The sequence below is a fragment of the Canis lupus genome, chromosome X, assembly GCF_003254725.2.
Source record: "Canis lupus dingo isolate Sandy chromosome X, ASM325472v2, whole genome shotgun sequence".
NCBI lineage: Eukaryota > Metazoa > Chordata > Mammalia > Carnivora > Canidae > Canis > Canis lupus.
The window spans coordinates 25,080,643-25,095,826 of NC_064281.1; the positions used below are offsets into that span (position 1 = coordinate 25,080,643).

General features: G+C 34.6%; 1 protein-coding gene across 2 annotated transcripts in view; it reads left to right on the forward strand.

Moving 5' to 3' along the window:
* IL1RAPL1 (interleukin 1 receptor accessory protein like 1) overlaps positions 1-14,142 on the forward strand; it is a 1,374,783-nt gene extending 1,360,641 nt beyond the window's left edge. For both annotated transcript variants that reach the window (XM_035712241.2, XM_025439149.3), the window contains 2 exons: positions 1,124-1,294; positions 1,743-14,142. In XM_035712241.2, coding sequence (XP_035568134.1) covers positions 1,124-1,294; positions 1,743-2,461 — 890 coding nt within the window. In that variant the 3' untranslated portion in view covers positions 2,462-14,142. The remainder of the gene's footprint in view (positions 1-1,123; positions 1,295-1,742) is intronic.
* Positions 14,143-15,184: the final 1,042 nt, after the last annotated feature.

Consider the following 15,184-nt stretch of genomic DNA (forward strand, 5'->3'; position numbering starts at 1 on the left):
TCTCTGATGTTTTAAAACCCCAAAATTTTAAGTGTTCTGTGCCAAATACAAAGCTCATTTCATCCTGAAATTTAGGGCTGTTTCAGTTCAACTTGATGTGATAATTGAGTAATACACCGATAATCATCAGGGAAGTACAAAAGAGCACTAAGGATATTGGTATTTGGTAAACTCAGTATATTGGTAGTATTTAGATTTGAGGTGAGTTATGAATACTGATATCACATTCTGAAAATGCCTCGGATGAATGAGAGACTATCCAGAATATAAATGACTTATTTTAATTAGAAACAACAAATATGAAATTTGGGATGTTTAATGTTAAAAAATTAAGATAAAGATAATGCATGATACTAGTCAAATATTTTAAGAGTTTCCATGTAAAAAGGGGAAAGAATAATGAAAGAAACAGATTTTAGAACTAAGTTTCATTCCTTTATATTGTAATTTTTTATTCTCCTGGTCGAACTGGTAAACATGGTAAAAATATTTGGCATATTTTACATGTGAGATAAATGGAGATCAGCAAAACAATACGGTGTTCTAAAATAATTAATTCAATGAAATAATATTCTTAGTCCCCAAATCCAAGAACTGGCTCTCAGTGGAAAAGTAATTATTCCATGCTTGATTGTATTTTCTCCCTAACAGAAAATCAGTACAGTGCCCACAATCAAAATATCATTCCTCCATGGGCAAGCCAAGTATAGTTTTCTTTTTTATCAACAGAGTAAAATGACTAAACGCAGGATTAGTTGAATGTACAATCATTTAGAGTAAGAACATACTATCCAACCAAGTGCCTTTTATAAGCAATCAAGAATCTCCATGACCTGTGCATCAAAAATGTTGGAAGATCATTTCATCGCCCTTTTTGTTAATTTTCTTACTACTGTATTCACAACAACAACAAACAAAAATGTGACCCTTTATACCTCCACATTAGTTCCACAATATTTGGCATCATTTGAATTCCTATTGAAAATTAATAAAGGCTTCTTTCTTTGGTCTCCCCAAAGTAGGGCATTTAGAGATGTTTTTGAAAAGAGTTGAATGTTTTCATGTCCTAATATTTTCTTTGGAGAGTAGTGACTTCAACTTCACTTTGTAATGTTTTTGACAGACAATAAAGATTATGATGCATACTTATCATACACCAAAGTGGATCCTGACCAGTGGAATCAAGAGACTGGGGAAGAAGAACGCTTTGCTCTTGAAATCCTACCTGACATGCTTGAAAAGCACTATGGATATAAGTTGTTTATACCAGATAGAGATTTAATTCCAACTGGAAGTAAGTTAATGTTTTCATTTAAGAGTGTGCATATTCTTTGTCTGTGTGTCATCATTTTTTAAGGCAGAATTTTAACTTGTGGTTCTCTACATCCATCAAACATTGTATTTATCAGTGGCTCAAGAAAGAAATGTCATTATGTGTTTATATGAAACTTAATTTTTGAACTCCTGAGAAGCTAGTTCCATTATTCTATAAAGCATCTCCTTCTATGAGTCTTGACATTTGAAAAAACAAGCGCGAGATTTGTACCTAGGAAAAATATTTCTAGTATTGAGAAAAGCAAGAGCCCATACTCTATTCACTGTGGTCATTGGTTATTTTCAACTTCTGAGGTATTACCCAGCAAGCAACAATTCTCATGTGATGTGTGAAAGAGAAGCTACTGGGGCTTTCGGGACCAGATGTTTGATCCAGTCATTCTGATCAACTCTTTTCTCTTTTGTAGCATACATTGAAGATGTGGCAAGGTGTGTAGATCAAAGCAAGAGGCTGATTATTGTCATGACCCCAAATTATGTAGTCAGAAGGGGCTGGAGCATCTTTGAGCTGGAGACCAGACTTCGAAACATGCTTGTAACTGGAGAAATTAAAGTGATACTGATCGAATGCAGTGAACTACGAGGAATTATGAACTACCAGGAGGTGGAAGCCCTCAAGCACACCATCAAGCTCCTGACGGTTATTAAGTGGCATGGACCAAAATGCAACAAGTTGAACTCTAAGTTCTGGAAACGTTTACAATATGAAATGCCTTTTAAGAGGATAGAACCCATTACACACGAGCAGGCTTTAGATGTTAGCGAGCAGGGGCCTTTTGGGGAGCTGCAGACTGTCTCGGCCATTTCCATGGCTGCGGCCACCTCCACAGCTCTAGCCACTGCCCATCCAGATCTCCGTTCCACCTTTCACAACACGTACCATTCACAAATGCGTCAGAAACACTACTACCGAAGCTACGAGTATGACGTACCTCCTACCGGCACCCTGCCTCTTACCTCCATAGGAAATCAGCATACCTATTGTAACATCCCTATGACACTCATCAACGGGCAGCGGCCACAGACAAAATCGAGCAGGGAGCAGAATCCAGATGAGGCCCACACAAACAGTGCCATCCTGCCGCTGTTGCCAAGGGAGACCAGTATATCCAGTGTGATTTGGTGACAGAAAAGCAAGGGACAACCTGTCCCTGGGAGCTTGAGTGGAGTCTGCAGTCCAGTGCCTGGAACTAAATCCTCGACTGCTGCTGTTAAAAACATGCATTACAATCTCTAGAACACGAGGAAAAACAGGGTCTTGTACATATGTTTTTGGCAATTTCTTTGTAGCATCAGTGTCTTCCTGTTTTACCATGTCTCTTACCATTACATTTTTTGACTTTGTTTTATATGTCATTGGAATTTGTAAATTTACATTTTTTTAAAGAAGAGACTTATGTGTAGATAGAAAACCCTTTTTTGCTTCATTAGTTTAGTTTTAGAATGGGTTTTATTTTCTTTTCTTGATTTTGTTTTGCTTTTAACATTTCCTTGGGGTGCTTGGACAAATCTATCCGATGGGACAAGGAGCACCGGATCCTCTCTTGGGTTCTGCCTAGGATCAGCAGGGCCATGTGGGCCTTCAGAGAGCAGTGCAACGAATGCCAGCATTGCCATTTGGGAAAAAAAAAAGATGAGAAGAACACTTGTTCATAGGAGGGCCCCGCCAATCAGAGCCCTGAATCTCTTCCTTGTCCCACCTCATTCCCCACCTCTACCCTTCTAATGGCGGCATGATGTGTAAACTCTGAGGAGGGGTGGGGGTGGGTCTAACTGTCTTAACATTTAATTCACTGCTCGTCAGAATACACTCCAGACCCAGAAGTGTGCTAGTCACTTGACAGTGACCACTACAGAGTGCTAAGAAGAGAAGATCAAGGGCATGAAAATGGGGAGAGAGTGTTGTTTCTGTTTTTTAAATGAGTTGATGTACCCTTATATAAATATATATATATATATAAAACACACACACACAACAAAAGAAACAAAAAACAAAAAAAAACAAAAACAAAAAAAAAAAACAAAAACAAAAAAACAAAAAAAAAATCAAGCCCTATATTTGATCACTTCCTGGAAAGGCATGAATGTGTTTGTGGCTGTTTTTGTTTAATATTCTACTTCCTCTTTTTCCCTCTATAATTTTTCTGCAAATGAGATTATGTGCAAATGCCAGGCAAGTTAACTCAAAAGGGTGAATCAACACAAGTCGAAATGAAATTTACATTGAAGGCTTCCAAACCAAAGGGAAGGACAGGATGTGTCATCAAATATGTATGTCACCTTGTATTATACGAAATGTTATTTTCTAAAGAGTCAGAACAAATCTGTGAAACTTATTATGGGATCCCCTTGTATTTAAATGTTAATTCACTGTATTTAATTTTCAACACTACATTCAGAATCAAGTGTTCGGTTTCAGTTTGTGAACATAAGCAACACTTATTAACATCGAAGTGTTTATATAAGAACTCAGGAGGTCAAACATGAGTACCAACAGAAATCAATATTTTCAAAATAAACATTATTTACACAAGATAGTTTTTAAATTAGATGAGAAAGTGTTTAAAATAATTTTACTGTATAAATAATTCGTTTTATTTTAACTGTGTAATTCTATCTTTCAGAAACAGAAAGCTGATGCTCCCAGGAAATTCATCCCTTACCATTTAGCTTTATGTTTGAAATTAATGGCATAAGCAGCTAATACATATTCATGTTGAAGATGATGCAAAATCAGTCATCAAGGAACTTGCGGAGGGTGGAATTGTTAAAGGGAAATATTACCTACGTAGCTTTTAGTTAAAAAAAAATCAATGTGATGAAAACACTGATATAGAACTTATACATTCCTGTAGTGATTCCTTGTAGGAACTTCCATGCCAGTCATCGCCTGTGGGCTTGTGTCGTGACTGTCGTATGTTCAGTTTATTCCTACCACCATATAACAAGAAAACAATTCTACAGTTTGGGTCACAATACTAAAGGTGTGAGTTTGGCCACACACACACAAAAAAAGTGCAAACTTCAAAAGAGTTCATTTGGGAGGGTAAGATTGAATTGCAAATGTACGAGATGAACATAAGAATTTTGCAACAATGCAAAGGTCTTGGTATTTGTGTGACAAAGTAAAGGAGCCTTGGGATGTGCAGTGATTTTTATTTGCTTAAAAACTGTTTATTTCCCTGACAAGTCACCTGGGGTCCTTCTCTACAATCTGTTCTTTATTCCCATGCTCCCCTCGGACCTGTGTCACATTTTCACAAACCAGAACTGAAGCTGCAAGGACACATAAACTTTGTCAGCCTTGCACATTGGGTTATTTTCAGAATCCAAGAAGGCCATTGTTTACTTTGTACTATGGACACCTGTCAGGGACTGGTGGCAGTGAATCTCACTGGACTGGATTCCAGCCTCCCCCAGTGCTCAGAAAACTGTAAACATGGCAATGGCCTGATTTATTTCTTTTTTTTTTTATTTTTTATTTTTTTCAAGTGCACGATGGAAGTGTGTAGAGGAAGTAATCAGACCACAGTCATATTTTAGGCATCCATAGGTGTTAATTTAACTGCATTGGGAGTATATTTTTTTGTTCTATTTTTAGTGTAGATTTAAGCACTTTGAATAGCATGATTCAGGGATTGATGGATAATATTTGATATTCTCACAATTTAAGAAACTTTTTTTCCTCTAATGCTTTGTCATATTTTTTTTTAAAAAAGAGAAAATAAATGGAATAGAAGCTATCTATGGCTTTAGAAACATTCCTCCCAAGTATTCCTCTATCAGCTCCATGTGAGAACAAATGAAGGAAACTGTCATGTGTTCACGTGCTCTATGTTTAACAAAAGTTATGTTAGAACTCACAATAAAAAGAGAAAAAATGTATTTTCCCTAGTGCTTAGGTTTCATCCTTCTCTTTTTTCGGTGGGGGCTGTGGGGGATAAGAATATTCTAGCTGTAGAAACACAGTTGAAAGTGTGAATATGTTAGCCCGGCTGAGGGGGAGAATGGGCTTCTAAACTTGGACATGTGTGATGTTGGCTATTGCCTGTTGTTCATCATTCACTGCTTGGGCTCTGAGTGACATGTTATGGATTCAAAGTCCATCTGGTTCTTTAATGTAACCTCTCCTTGCTGCCTATGAGCGTCCTACCCTGTATACTGGTGCTCAAATCCTTGATTATTTAATTTGTAATCCATTCTTTAGGTTTCCTATGAGCAAGGAAGAAATTTGTATCTTATGCAGCCAGCTGATTTAAGTTTAGATCAATTCTGTGAATTAAATCTAAAACACAATGAGTTAAGAGACCTGAACCTATTATATTTCAATAGCTGAACACCTGATTGTTCAAGCCGTCAATCATTTTGTGTTTATTACTTTCTTCATAACCTATGTATTTGAACCCTATCAGCTTAATCTTAAATATCTAGACACTGGCTTCTTCCTTATTTCATTACTACTTAGCATTTTGTAACAAGAGCAAATATTAACTCAGAGCCAACCTCTGAACTCCAAGTGAGTTTTGTTTATCCTAGAATAGTCATTAACTTTGACAGATACCATGTATGTAAATTAAGACCACCATTTCTAGGAAAACATGAATTCATATATTTATAAATTATTCTTTGGTTCTTGAATGATACCCTAGTTCTCCTTTTTCCAAGAAGTATTTTTTTAATCTTCTGCTTCATTTCTTTCTTTTCTCTATTTAGTTTAAGTGTGTCATTAGTCTCAGAAGAAAGCTTAGTGAGATTCAAAGGAGATCATCGGTGTGCAAGTGACATGAATGAACGGAATAAGAGAATGCACAGGCACCGAACAGGGAAATCCCTTATTGTCTCTGATCTGAATGTGCTTGGTCATTATTCCCATCATTGTGTAGTTGATCAAGAGAGGTGATATATTATCAAATGTGTCAGAAATACCACCTATAGGCACATACTCCCTATCACTGAACACAGTTTTTAACAGTATATTACAGTTATTACAAAGACCTGATGATACAACGAACTTCCCTAAGAGGAAGCTTGTCAGTGGAAGCAGAGCTATTCTTCACCTTATCCTGAGCCCTTCCTACAGGACTGTTCTGAGCAAAGAAAGCAGTTAACAGTCAAATTTTGATTATCCTTAAACTTGGGTTCAAGGACACTTTGAGTCTATATAAAAAGGACTGAAGGAAATAATGAAGTCCTTGAAATTCCAGACAAAAATGTGAATGTGAAAAAACACTGTGAATGTGTGCAAAACCGTTTTCCTGGTTGTGAGTCTCAAAAACATCCATCACCTGAAAAGCTATTGATGTTTGGATTTACGCCATATTCTCAGAAGCTGACATTCACATAAAGCACATATCTTGCCAGCATTGTTAGGCCCATTATTCCTTACCGTCATTCATGAAAATTCAAGGAATGATTATCGTTCTTTTAGCAAACAGACGAAACTCCTCTTCCAATATGACCGGACTTTGTGGGAGACTTGGTTTATAGTGAGGAAAAAATTGGGATGGCAAGTAATTCGGGCCCAGAGAAATGATAATTGACTCTTAACAAACACTCTGCTAGTTTACTCATTTCTTAGTTTATGCAAGATAGTCTTGGAGGAATGTGAATGACGTATGGCTTGGCATGATGCCTTATTTCATGAAACTTCTTTATGACTGGGGTTTAATCAGATTTCCCACCAGAAAACTAAGAAGAAATAATCTGGTACAGGAGTAAAAGAAACAACCACTTGACATGTTTTTTCAGAAAGACTTCATTTTCTTGTGCCAAGATTTAGAATTGGTTATACACTTGATTTTCGGCAATTGTGCTTTTGCCAGTTTCAGGATTGATGATATGCCTTTGGAGTAGTGCGAAGAACTTTAAGACATCAACTGAAGTGAGATTGTGGTTATTTAGTTTTATTTTTTACTCATGACTGGCAGCAAGGTGAAAGTTTGTGCTATGTTAATAATTAAGATACTGTTACAAGGAACTATAAGGCCTGACTGAGTTTCAGTAAAGACAAGGATGACAATGACGAGTTCATCCCTGTCCTAATCTCAGGTCTTTTCATCCTTAAGCTTCAGTCACATGCATAGAGAAGACCAAACTGAGAAGAAGGGACTCAGTTCTCATCTTCCATCAGGTATCATTTCTTTTTCCAGGCTCAGAATACAAAACATTTCTCTATTACAGACATGTAATATCTATAAAAAGAAAATCTTCCTCCTGTCCTTTAAATATTTCTCTTGAGTAGTCTCTGTGTCCACTGACAAATTCCTATTTCATTGAATTGAGTAAAATCAGGCACCGTTGTTTTACTACCATTCACTACCTTCACTGATACATCCCCCAGGATCTACACGCCTGAAAAGTATTCTTTCTTAACAAGCAGGCAGTCACTTGAAATCATTACACTGTGTTCCCTCCACTACTAAATGAATAGAAACCGAAGAACTGCACATAAACTTGAGATTCTTATGTGTAATATTGATGTTGTTGTAAATTTCAATCTTCATAGTCCAGATAACCTTAAGTTTCAAAGGGCATGCTGGTCATTAAAAAAAAGATTTAATGTAAAATGACATATTACATAGTGCATGAACATGTGGCAAAGTAATTTGGATCTATCCTTACTAGTCAATGAGAGACTAAATTTGGGGAGATCAGATGTGAGTGTTTTAGGTTAATTCTCACCTGGGATGAAGACATCTTTAATGTTAGGATACATGGACACTTGTCCAAATTCCTTGCAGCATATGCTCCTGGTAACTAGAATTTTTAGTGTGTTCTTTCCACCAAAGTCGTGGAGATATGTTCATATAATCTGCTATTGAATTGTAAAAACTGTTTCATTTTCAGAGTTTGAGGGAACCCAAGTAGGAAAGTGAATTTCATCATTTTCCTATGCTGGTGTTCAAGTCAAATTTTAAGCTCAGACACTCTCAGATATGTTCAACAGTCAGTAAAAAAGTGCATTTTACGTAGTGTTTCCCTTTAGTTTTGCCTACCCTCTTTGATTTTGTACAATCTAGAATGTATGTAACTCACGCGTAGGTGATGGAGGCGCTCTTTTTTTTCTTAGAATACTTACAATTATATATTTGGTTTTGCTTTGACTAGCAATAGGAAAATAGACAAATACAAGTGTAAAAATGAGAAATTTTAAACTTGAATTATAATTTGTGTTTTATAGTCGTTTCATAAGTCTGTTGCTCTCTATGAGTATGCTCTCTATATATCCTGTAAAAATAAATTTATATGTTACATAGAAATTCAAGAAATTAAATTATTTATTAAGCTACAAATGTTTCTTCTGGTTTCTACCTGATTATAGATGAAAATAAATTAAATAATGTGTTGTTGGAACAGATGTAAGTACCTTCGTTAATTTGAATAACTCTTGTTAAACTTTTCTTTCCCTCTCTGTTTATGTCTCTATAAGCATATAATTCTTAGACTTAATTCCTATTATGATTATGAAGAAGGGATTTAAGAAATGGCCAATGGGCTGAACAAAAAGAAAACCTTGCTTTAAAAAAAAAAATCAAGCTCATTTACAGTCCCTCTTCCGTTCTTCACTCTTGGATTATGGAAAGATTTGAATCACAAACTTGATCGTTTAAAAGTTATTATCACATTAATGATTGCTCCAAGGTTAAACTCTGCATTTTTCCTTCATCTATTTCATAACTTTCTTGGAGAAACAGAAAGGAAAGGAATTATAGCACGTAAGTCCTCTTTGCTGTTTCTCTTCCTTACTTCTTGTTCCCCAGGTATTTTATTCCTTTCTTTTTAAGGTACTACTCACATAACAACCTTAAAATACAGTCCCCTCAGGTAATATTTTAAAGTGACCAAGCTCTTTAATCATCTTATTTCTCTACTCTGTCTACACTTACTTAGAGTGCACAGTCATTCCTAAAGAGAAATGTTTTTGGCCTTACTTTTTATTTTATGTTAAAAATAAGTAAACCTATAATTTCTTTATTTGGGGGGAGGGGAATGGTGGTAAATCTTTCCATCCCAAATGTAACAAGGGACCAACCAGAAGCCTCTTAGAATGAACGGGCTGTTTAGGCAGAATTCCTACCTTAGGACAGCCTTTTAGGAAACACTAGTCAAAGATGACGCCAAGACAAATCATCATGAAAATGGAAAGTAACATTTCTAAAAAAAACCCGTAAGGTTATTTCAGGTTGGACTTCAAAGCAATTAATATATTTAAAATTTCATAAAGTCATTTCTAGCTCAGTAGGGTTTTTCAATGTGAAAAATAGCTTCTACTGAAAAAGTAAGATGTTATATGGATTACGACTTAGTGTATAATTCCTATATCGTATTGCAAAGTGTAAGTCCTAGGACCTGACCCATTATTAAAAGTATCAGGAGAAAAAAACTCTATAGTTGAAGAATATTTGGGACCATGTGTGCACCTTACACATACACATTTAAATTCTCAGGAATTTTCAATTTCACTCATACTATTGACAAGGGGTTAAAAGACTGATACCCGTGGAGCATCTTAACTTATTTCTAGAAGATTCCTAATTGATAGCAGTTCTACGTTTACGGAAAAAAATAGAAACAGAGGCCGAGGCAAATATTCAGAGAATTAAAACAGTCACAACCTACTTACATACTTATATATGGTCTGTAAGAGTAAGTCAGACAAAATCCTTGATCAATCAATGTTTAATGCCCAGTGATACTGATGTGTGGGGGGAGGGCAGGGTGAAGCTCTGAGGAATAGAGAACATGGAAATTTGACCAATAGTTTAGCCAATGTTTGCCTAAATTAGACATTTTTATCACAGTGAGATGTCAGTTGGTTTTAGATGGTACACAGAGAGAGGTTTTTATTGGAATGGTTATATATTTGATTGAACATGTGTTAAGAATTAAAAAAACTTAAGTAGTACATCAAACTTGACTTGATGGGTACTATTTCTAGTTCTGTTTATATGGCAGAATGATATATAACTACATGATTTAAATAAAAACATAGGTAATTAATAATCTAGGAAAGATGATAAATGGCAAAAATCATCAAGATCCTTCATGAATGAAAAAAAAGAGCCTTCATGAATGACTGGATTAGGAAAAATTGCCAAGATAGTCAAATATCTAACTTCTGGGGGAGAAAAGTGATAAAGGATGAAACATCCCCCCAAACAGCAGAAGAATATGCCAAAAACCTACAAAAATGGCAGCCAGAACTTTAAGATTAGAAGACTCCTTAGCTGGTTTAAATTAAGCGATGAAATATCTCAGTTCTTTAATTGTCCTTGGCAATAAAGAACCATTTATATTATAATTATGAACTTGAAAACTGATATCTGAATTAAAATCCTTTCTTAAATGGTCTCAGCATGCTTTTCCTCAGTAAAAGGTGAAATTGATTGCTAAACATTATAAGGTATGAATAGAAATTGAGATTTGGGTATGTTACTGCGACAGAAATCACACCCTTTGGCCAAGGGTGAAATCCTTGGTTCAGAGAATTCTTCCAATGAGCCGGCTTGTCATGGTTCTCAGACCTGGGTGCAATTACAATCACCTGGGAAGATTTAAAGAGTCCCAGAGATTCAAATTAAACCAGTCAGGGGTTTGTCCCCATTGTTAGTTGCTATGTTATTGTGTTTTTGTTTTATTTTCTTTTGTTTTGTTTTGAACAAACTTTCCAGGTGATTCTATTAAAAAAAAAAACAAAAAACTGGAGGAGCAGGACTTCAGGGTCTCAAATTTTACGCTTCAGAAGAATTGCCTGGAAAGTTTGTTAAAAATGGTTATTCAGATTTAAATCTGATAGTGTTGGAGTGGGGCCCGAAATCTCTTTATCGAACAAGCTTCCCAGGTGATTCTAATGTGAAGGCCTACAGACAACTCTTTGAGAAACACAAGTGTAGGAGTTGTTATTTCTGTCATTACAACTGCTGTCACTCTTTGGAATATAAAATCAAAGTTTGCAGCGGATGAATGTCACCCTAAACTGGGTCATCCTTTTTTGATAATTTAACCGACTTTGTTCATCAGCATTCACAATGAAGATGTCCTGAGAAAAAAACTGAACTCTATATAGACAGTTATACTTCATTTGAGAATATCTCAAAAGGAAGGGAGAAAAAAAGAACTAGTAAACTTTTTCATGAAATACATGACTTCAAAAAAATGCCCCCTCATAGAACAAAAGTGAAATAATGAATAGTTGTGTTAATTAAAAAATAGTTAAGTGTTAATAAAAAATAAAAATCTTAGAGAATTTATGTCTATTGTCACTTCTGTTTCTATTAAGGAAGAAAAAAAGGAAAATTAGGGATACCAAAGATATTGATTGTGAAAATAAAGATATTGATACCAAATTTGTTTAATTAGTTGGATTTAATGAAGAATTATTTTTCCTCATGTTAACAATGAGTTCACTGAAAGATGACCTCTAATGAAGACTTTTCCAAAAATCCTTTAGCATAAGAATCACCTATAGTATATGTTAAAAGCACAAATAACTGGCTCATCCTCCAAAATAATTGAACCCTTGAAAATTTTTATGATCATGTTATTTGGTGAACCCTATTCTAGTGAATAATGTAAAATCTAAGACTGTATTCATGCAGTGCCCATAAATTTAGTTAATTCTTTGTGAGATGATAAGTTAAATGCACCATCTTGTATTATTTCAACAAAATGACAACCTATACAACAGTGACAAACCAATCGGTCCTTAATTTCAAACCTCAATCATTTATACTGACAATGTATTTTTGGCCACATATATTCATCTCACCAGGCTAATATTGACCTTTATGTCCCTTGTTATACCAGGAATGACGACCAGTGATGACGTTTGTAGCTTCTGTTTCTTGAAAAGAATGTCCTATTTGATGATGTCTAATTCTCATGAACTAATCATGTCACTGATCCTAAGTACATATGTCAGGGACATGGTTCCTGCTAGTTAAGAAAAACTGTTCTTATACATTACTTGTGGAATACCCACATGAAAGAGTTTCTAGAAAATTCATTTAACTTTTTCCACCCATATCCTGGTGACTTGACTTCCACAGCCACTATAGGACCTTTTACCATTTGTGGTTTATAAAACTAGAACATCCAAAAAATAATATTTGGTGGTAGAAATCTACTGAGTGCAATACAGCCTCTCTAAATTTCAACACTAAAATGCAAAAGACAGTATACCGAGTGAGCCTGATTTATTTTCAGAATGCAATCTGGACGACAGCTCAAAACAGTCAACGTTGGAAACATGAAGCATTTAGTGTGTTAAATTAATGTACATGTGTGTATGCATGTGCAATGTCTGCACACTCTAATTAAAAACACACACTAACTATACATTTAAATAAATTCAATCAATATATGCCCTACATTAAATAAACAGTTCTATGAGTTCCCAAGATAATGCCCTCCATCAGGAAATTACTCAGTGAATTGTTTTTGCACAGGCTAAATATAAACACCCAGGTTTCTGTTCAACTAACTTTTCTTTAAGGACATGCATTTTATCTTAAAGGAGAGAGCTCGTTCTTGCTTTTTGCAGAATTCTGTGATTGTTTCCATTTCCTATTTTTCCATTACGTTGTAGCTATGAATTATTTATTTATAAAAAATGGGGGAGGTATTGCACTCAACAACTATCATAAGAAAAGCCTGTGAAAGCATCAAAGTTATTACCATGGGTTTCCTATCTTTTAGTCGATTTTATTTTTTCAGGGCTGTGAAATAACTTATTTTTTCAGATTCCATTTAAATTATGTCCTTAGCAAATAACATGTCTTCAGCAAAGCCTAACTTGAGAAATACAGTTACTGATAAAAACATTTTTTTTTAGTTTTCTTACTTTACAGAATCCATGCCATCACTGAAGTGAGATAGAAACACAATAGAGTTAAGTAAATTTACAACTGACAAGCTTATGAGTACTGCACCTTACGTATTCTGTGCCATGAGGCGAACTCGTATTTACAGTCATCTTCAAAATGGGCATTTGAATAACTTGCTGTGTATTTTCGTGAGAAAACTGGACATGTGATAAGTTATTATAGGAAGGGGTAGCAGAGATTCCTGCTGGTGTAGCATTAGAAAAGTACACATTTATGTTGATATCTCTAAAGATTTTAACTATGGCTTATAGGTAAGGTCACATAACCGACTGTAGCAAGTATAACATACTTAGCATTTTGTACTTTCATTTTAAGAGGGAAGAAGATCACTCACTAAATATGAATGCTGCATATGTTAGCAATAGAGATAGTGATTTTGTAATTTTGATTGCACTTGCCTTAAATTTTTTCCAAAAAGAAATTATATATATAAACAAATATAGATGAGGATGGTTAAAGAACATTGTTTAAAAATAGGCAAGTTCTGCACTGATTATACTTTTTTACATAATTTAATGCATAATGGCAAAGTATATTTGCCAGATCCATGTAATGAGTATATGAGCACATGATAACAGCAGTTTGTATAAGCACAAAGTGTTCTATGTTTAGATGAAAAATTAACAATGATAACTTTTGGTGTGACTGCTTTAAATTTCAAAAAGTTGGATGTTTAAAGATAAATTTATTACTTGCATAAGAATATTTTTGTATAATATTGGGAAAGGTTTAAAATGGACTTGCTTTATGGAGTGCAATTTTCAGAGAAAATAAACAGGGTATGTGTCCAGTTTGTAAATGTTTTCTTTCCAGATTACTCTTTTGCTGGTTAAATGCAAGGATATGATGACTTGAAATACATTTTTTGTGAACTGAATAATACCAACAACAATAACAAAAATAAAGCAATGTGAATAAGTTGCGTATGCAAACTTCTTTTAATCAATGCCCGTAGATCCTGAAAACGGTAGTGAATATCCATTTCTGTGAATATAAGGCTAGAAATATTTATAATTGTGTTTTGCTATTCGATGTATGAACATATATCCCTTATAAGAAAAATACTAAAAACGGCTTGTTTTTAGGAGAATTTTTATTCTTCATGCTTCAGTTTAAAATCAGTTATTTTCTAAAATTAAGAGTAAGATAGGTTAATAGTACCCCATGCTTATTAAATACCTATGACCTTATTAAATACCTATGACCAAAGTTCTTCAATTTGTTAAAATTCTATTTGTATCTATTAGTGAATACGTCTTGAGCTAAAAATGTTAGAAGATTTATGAAAAAGGAAATATTTATAATAATGGTGTGCTGGTTAATATTTATATATATGATAATATACGTCTTTAATATGTACCTGTACTTAGTTAGATACTCTGCTTTGAAATTGAGAAATAGGATTGTGAGTTGGTTTGGGGACCAAAGAGCATCTACAAAACTAAAAATGTCTCCTGGAGATTAAAATGACAGGATAGATCATTTAAGAAGATAACAGGCCCAGATAAGATGTGTGAATTTTCATTTATGCTTTTCTAAGTATTATCCAATAAGTGGTCTTGAGGAGGTTCAATAAACCCCTCCTAAGTAAGACAAAAATGTAGAAACTGAAAATGAACCTTCTTTACAGGTAACAGGAAAACCAAAGAAAGAATCACATTTTTTAGACATAAGATATCCGTTAGCACTCTGGGCTATGGAGAGACTGTTGAGCTGACACAAATTTTTAAGTTTGTAAAGTATTTCTTCTGAAAGGCCAACAGCATTAAAATGAAAATCTAATTTCTGGTTTATCACAGATGTCCCTATACCCATGGTAAGTATAGCTACTTTTTTAATGATGAACAGTTATTCTATATTTTGAGGATCTGCATAAAAGTTTATAGTTATTACTGTATTAGGTCACACCCAGGGAAATGCTCAAATCACAAATGAGTGGGTGCAATTGATCAAAAACGTATTAT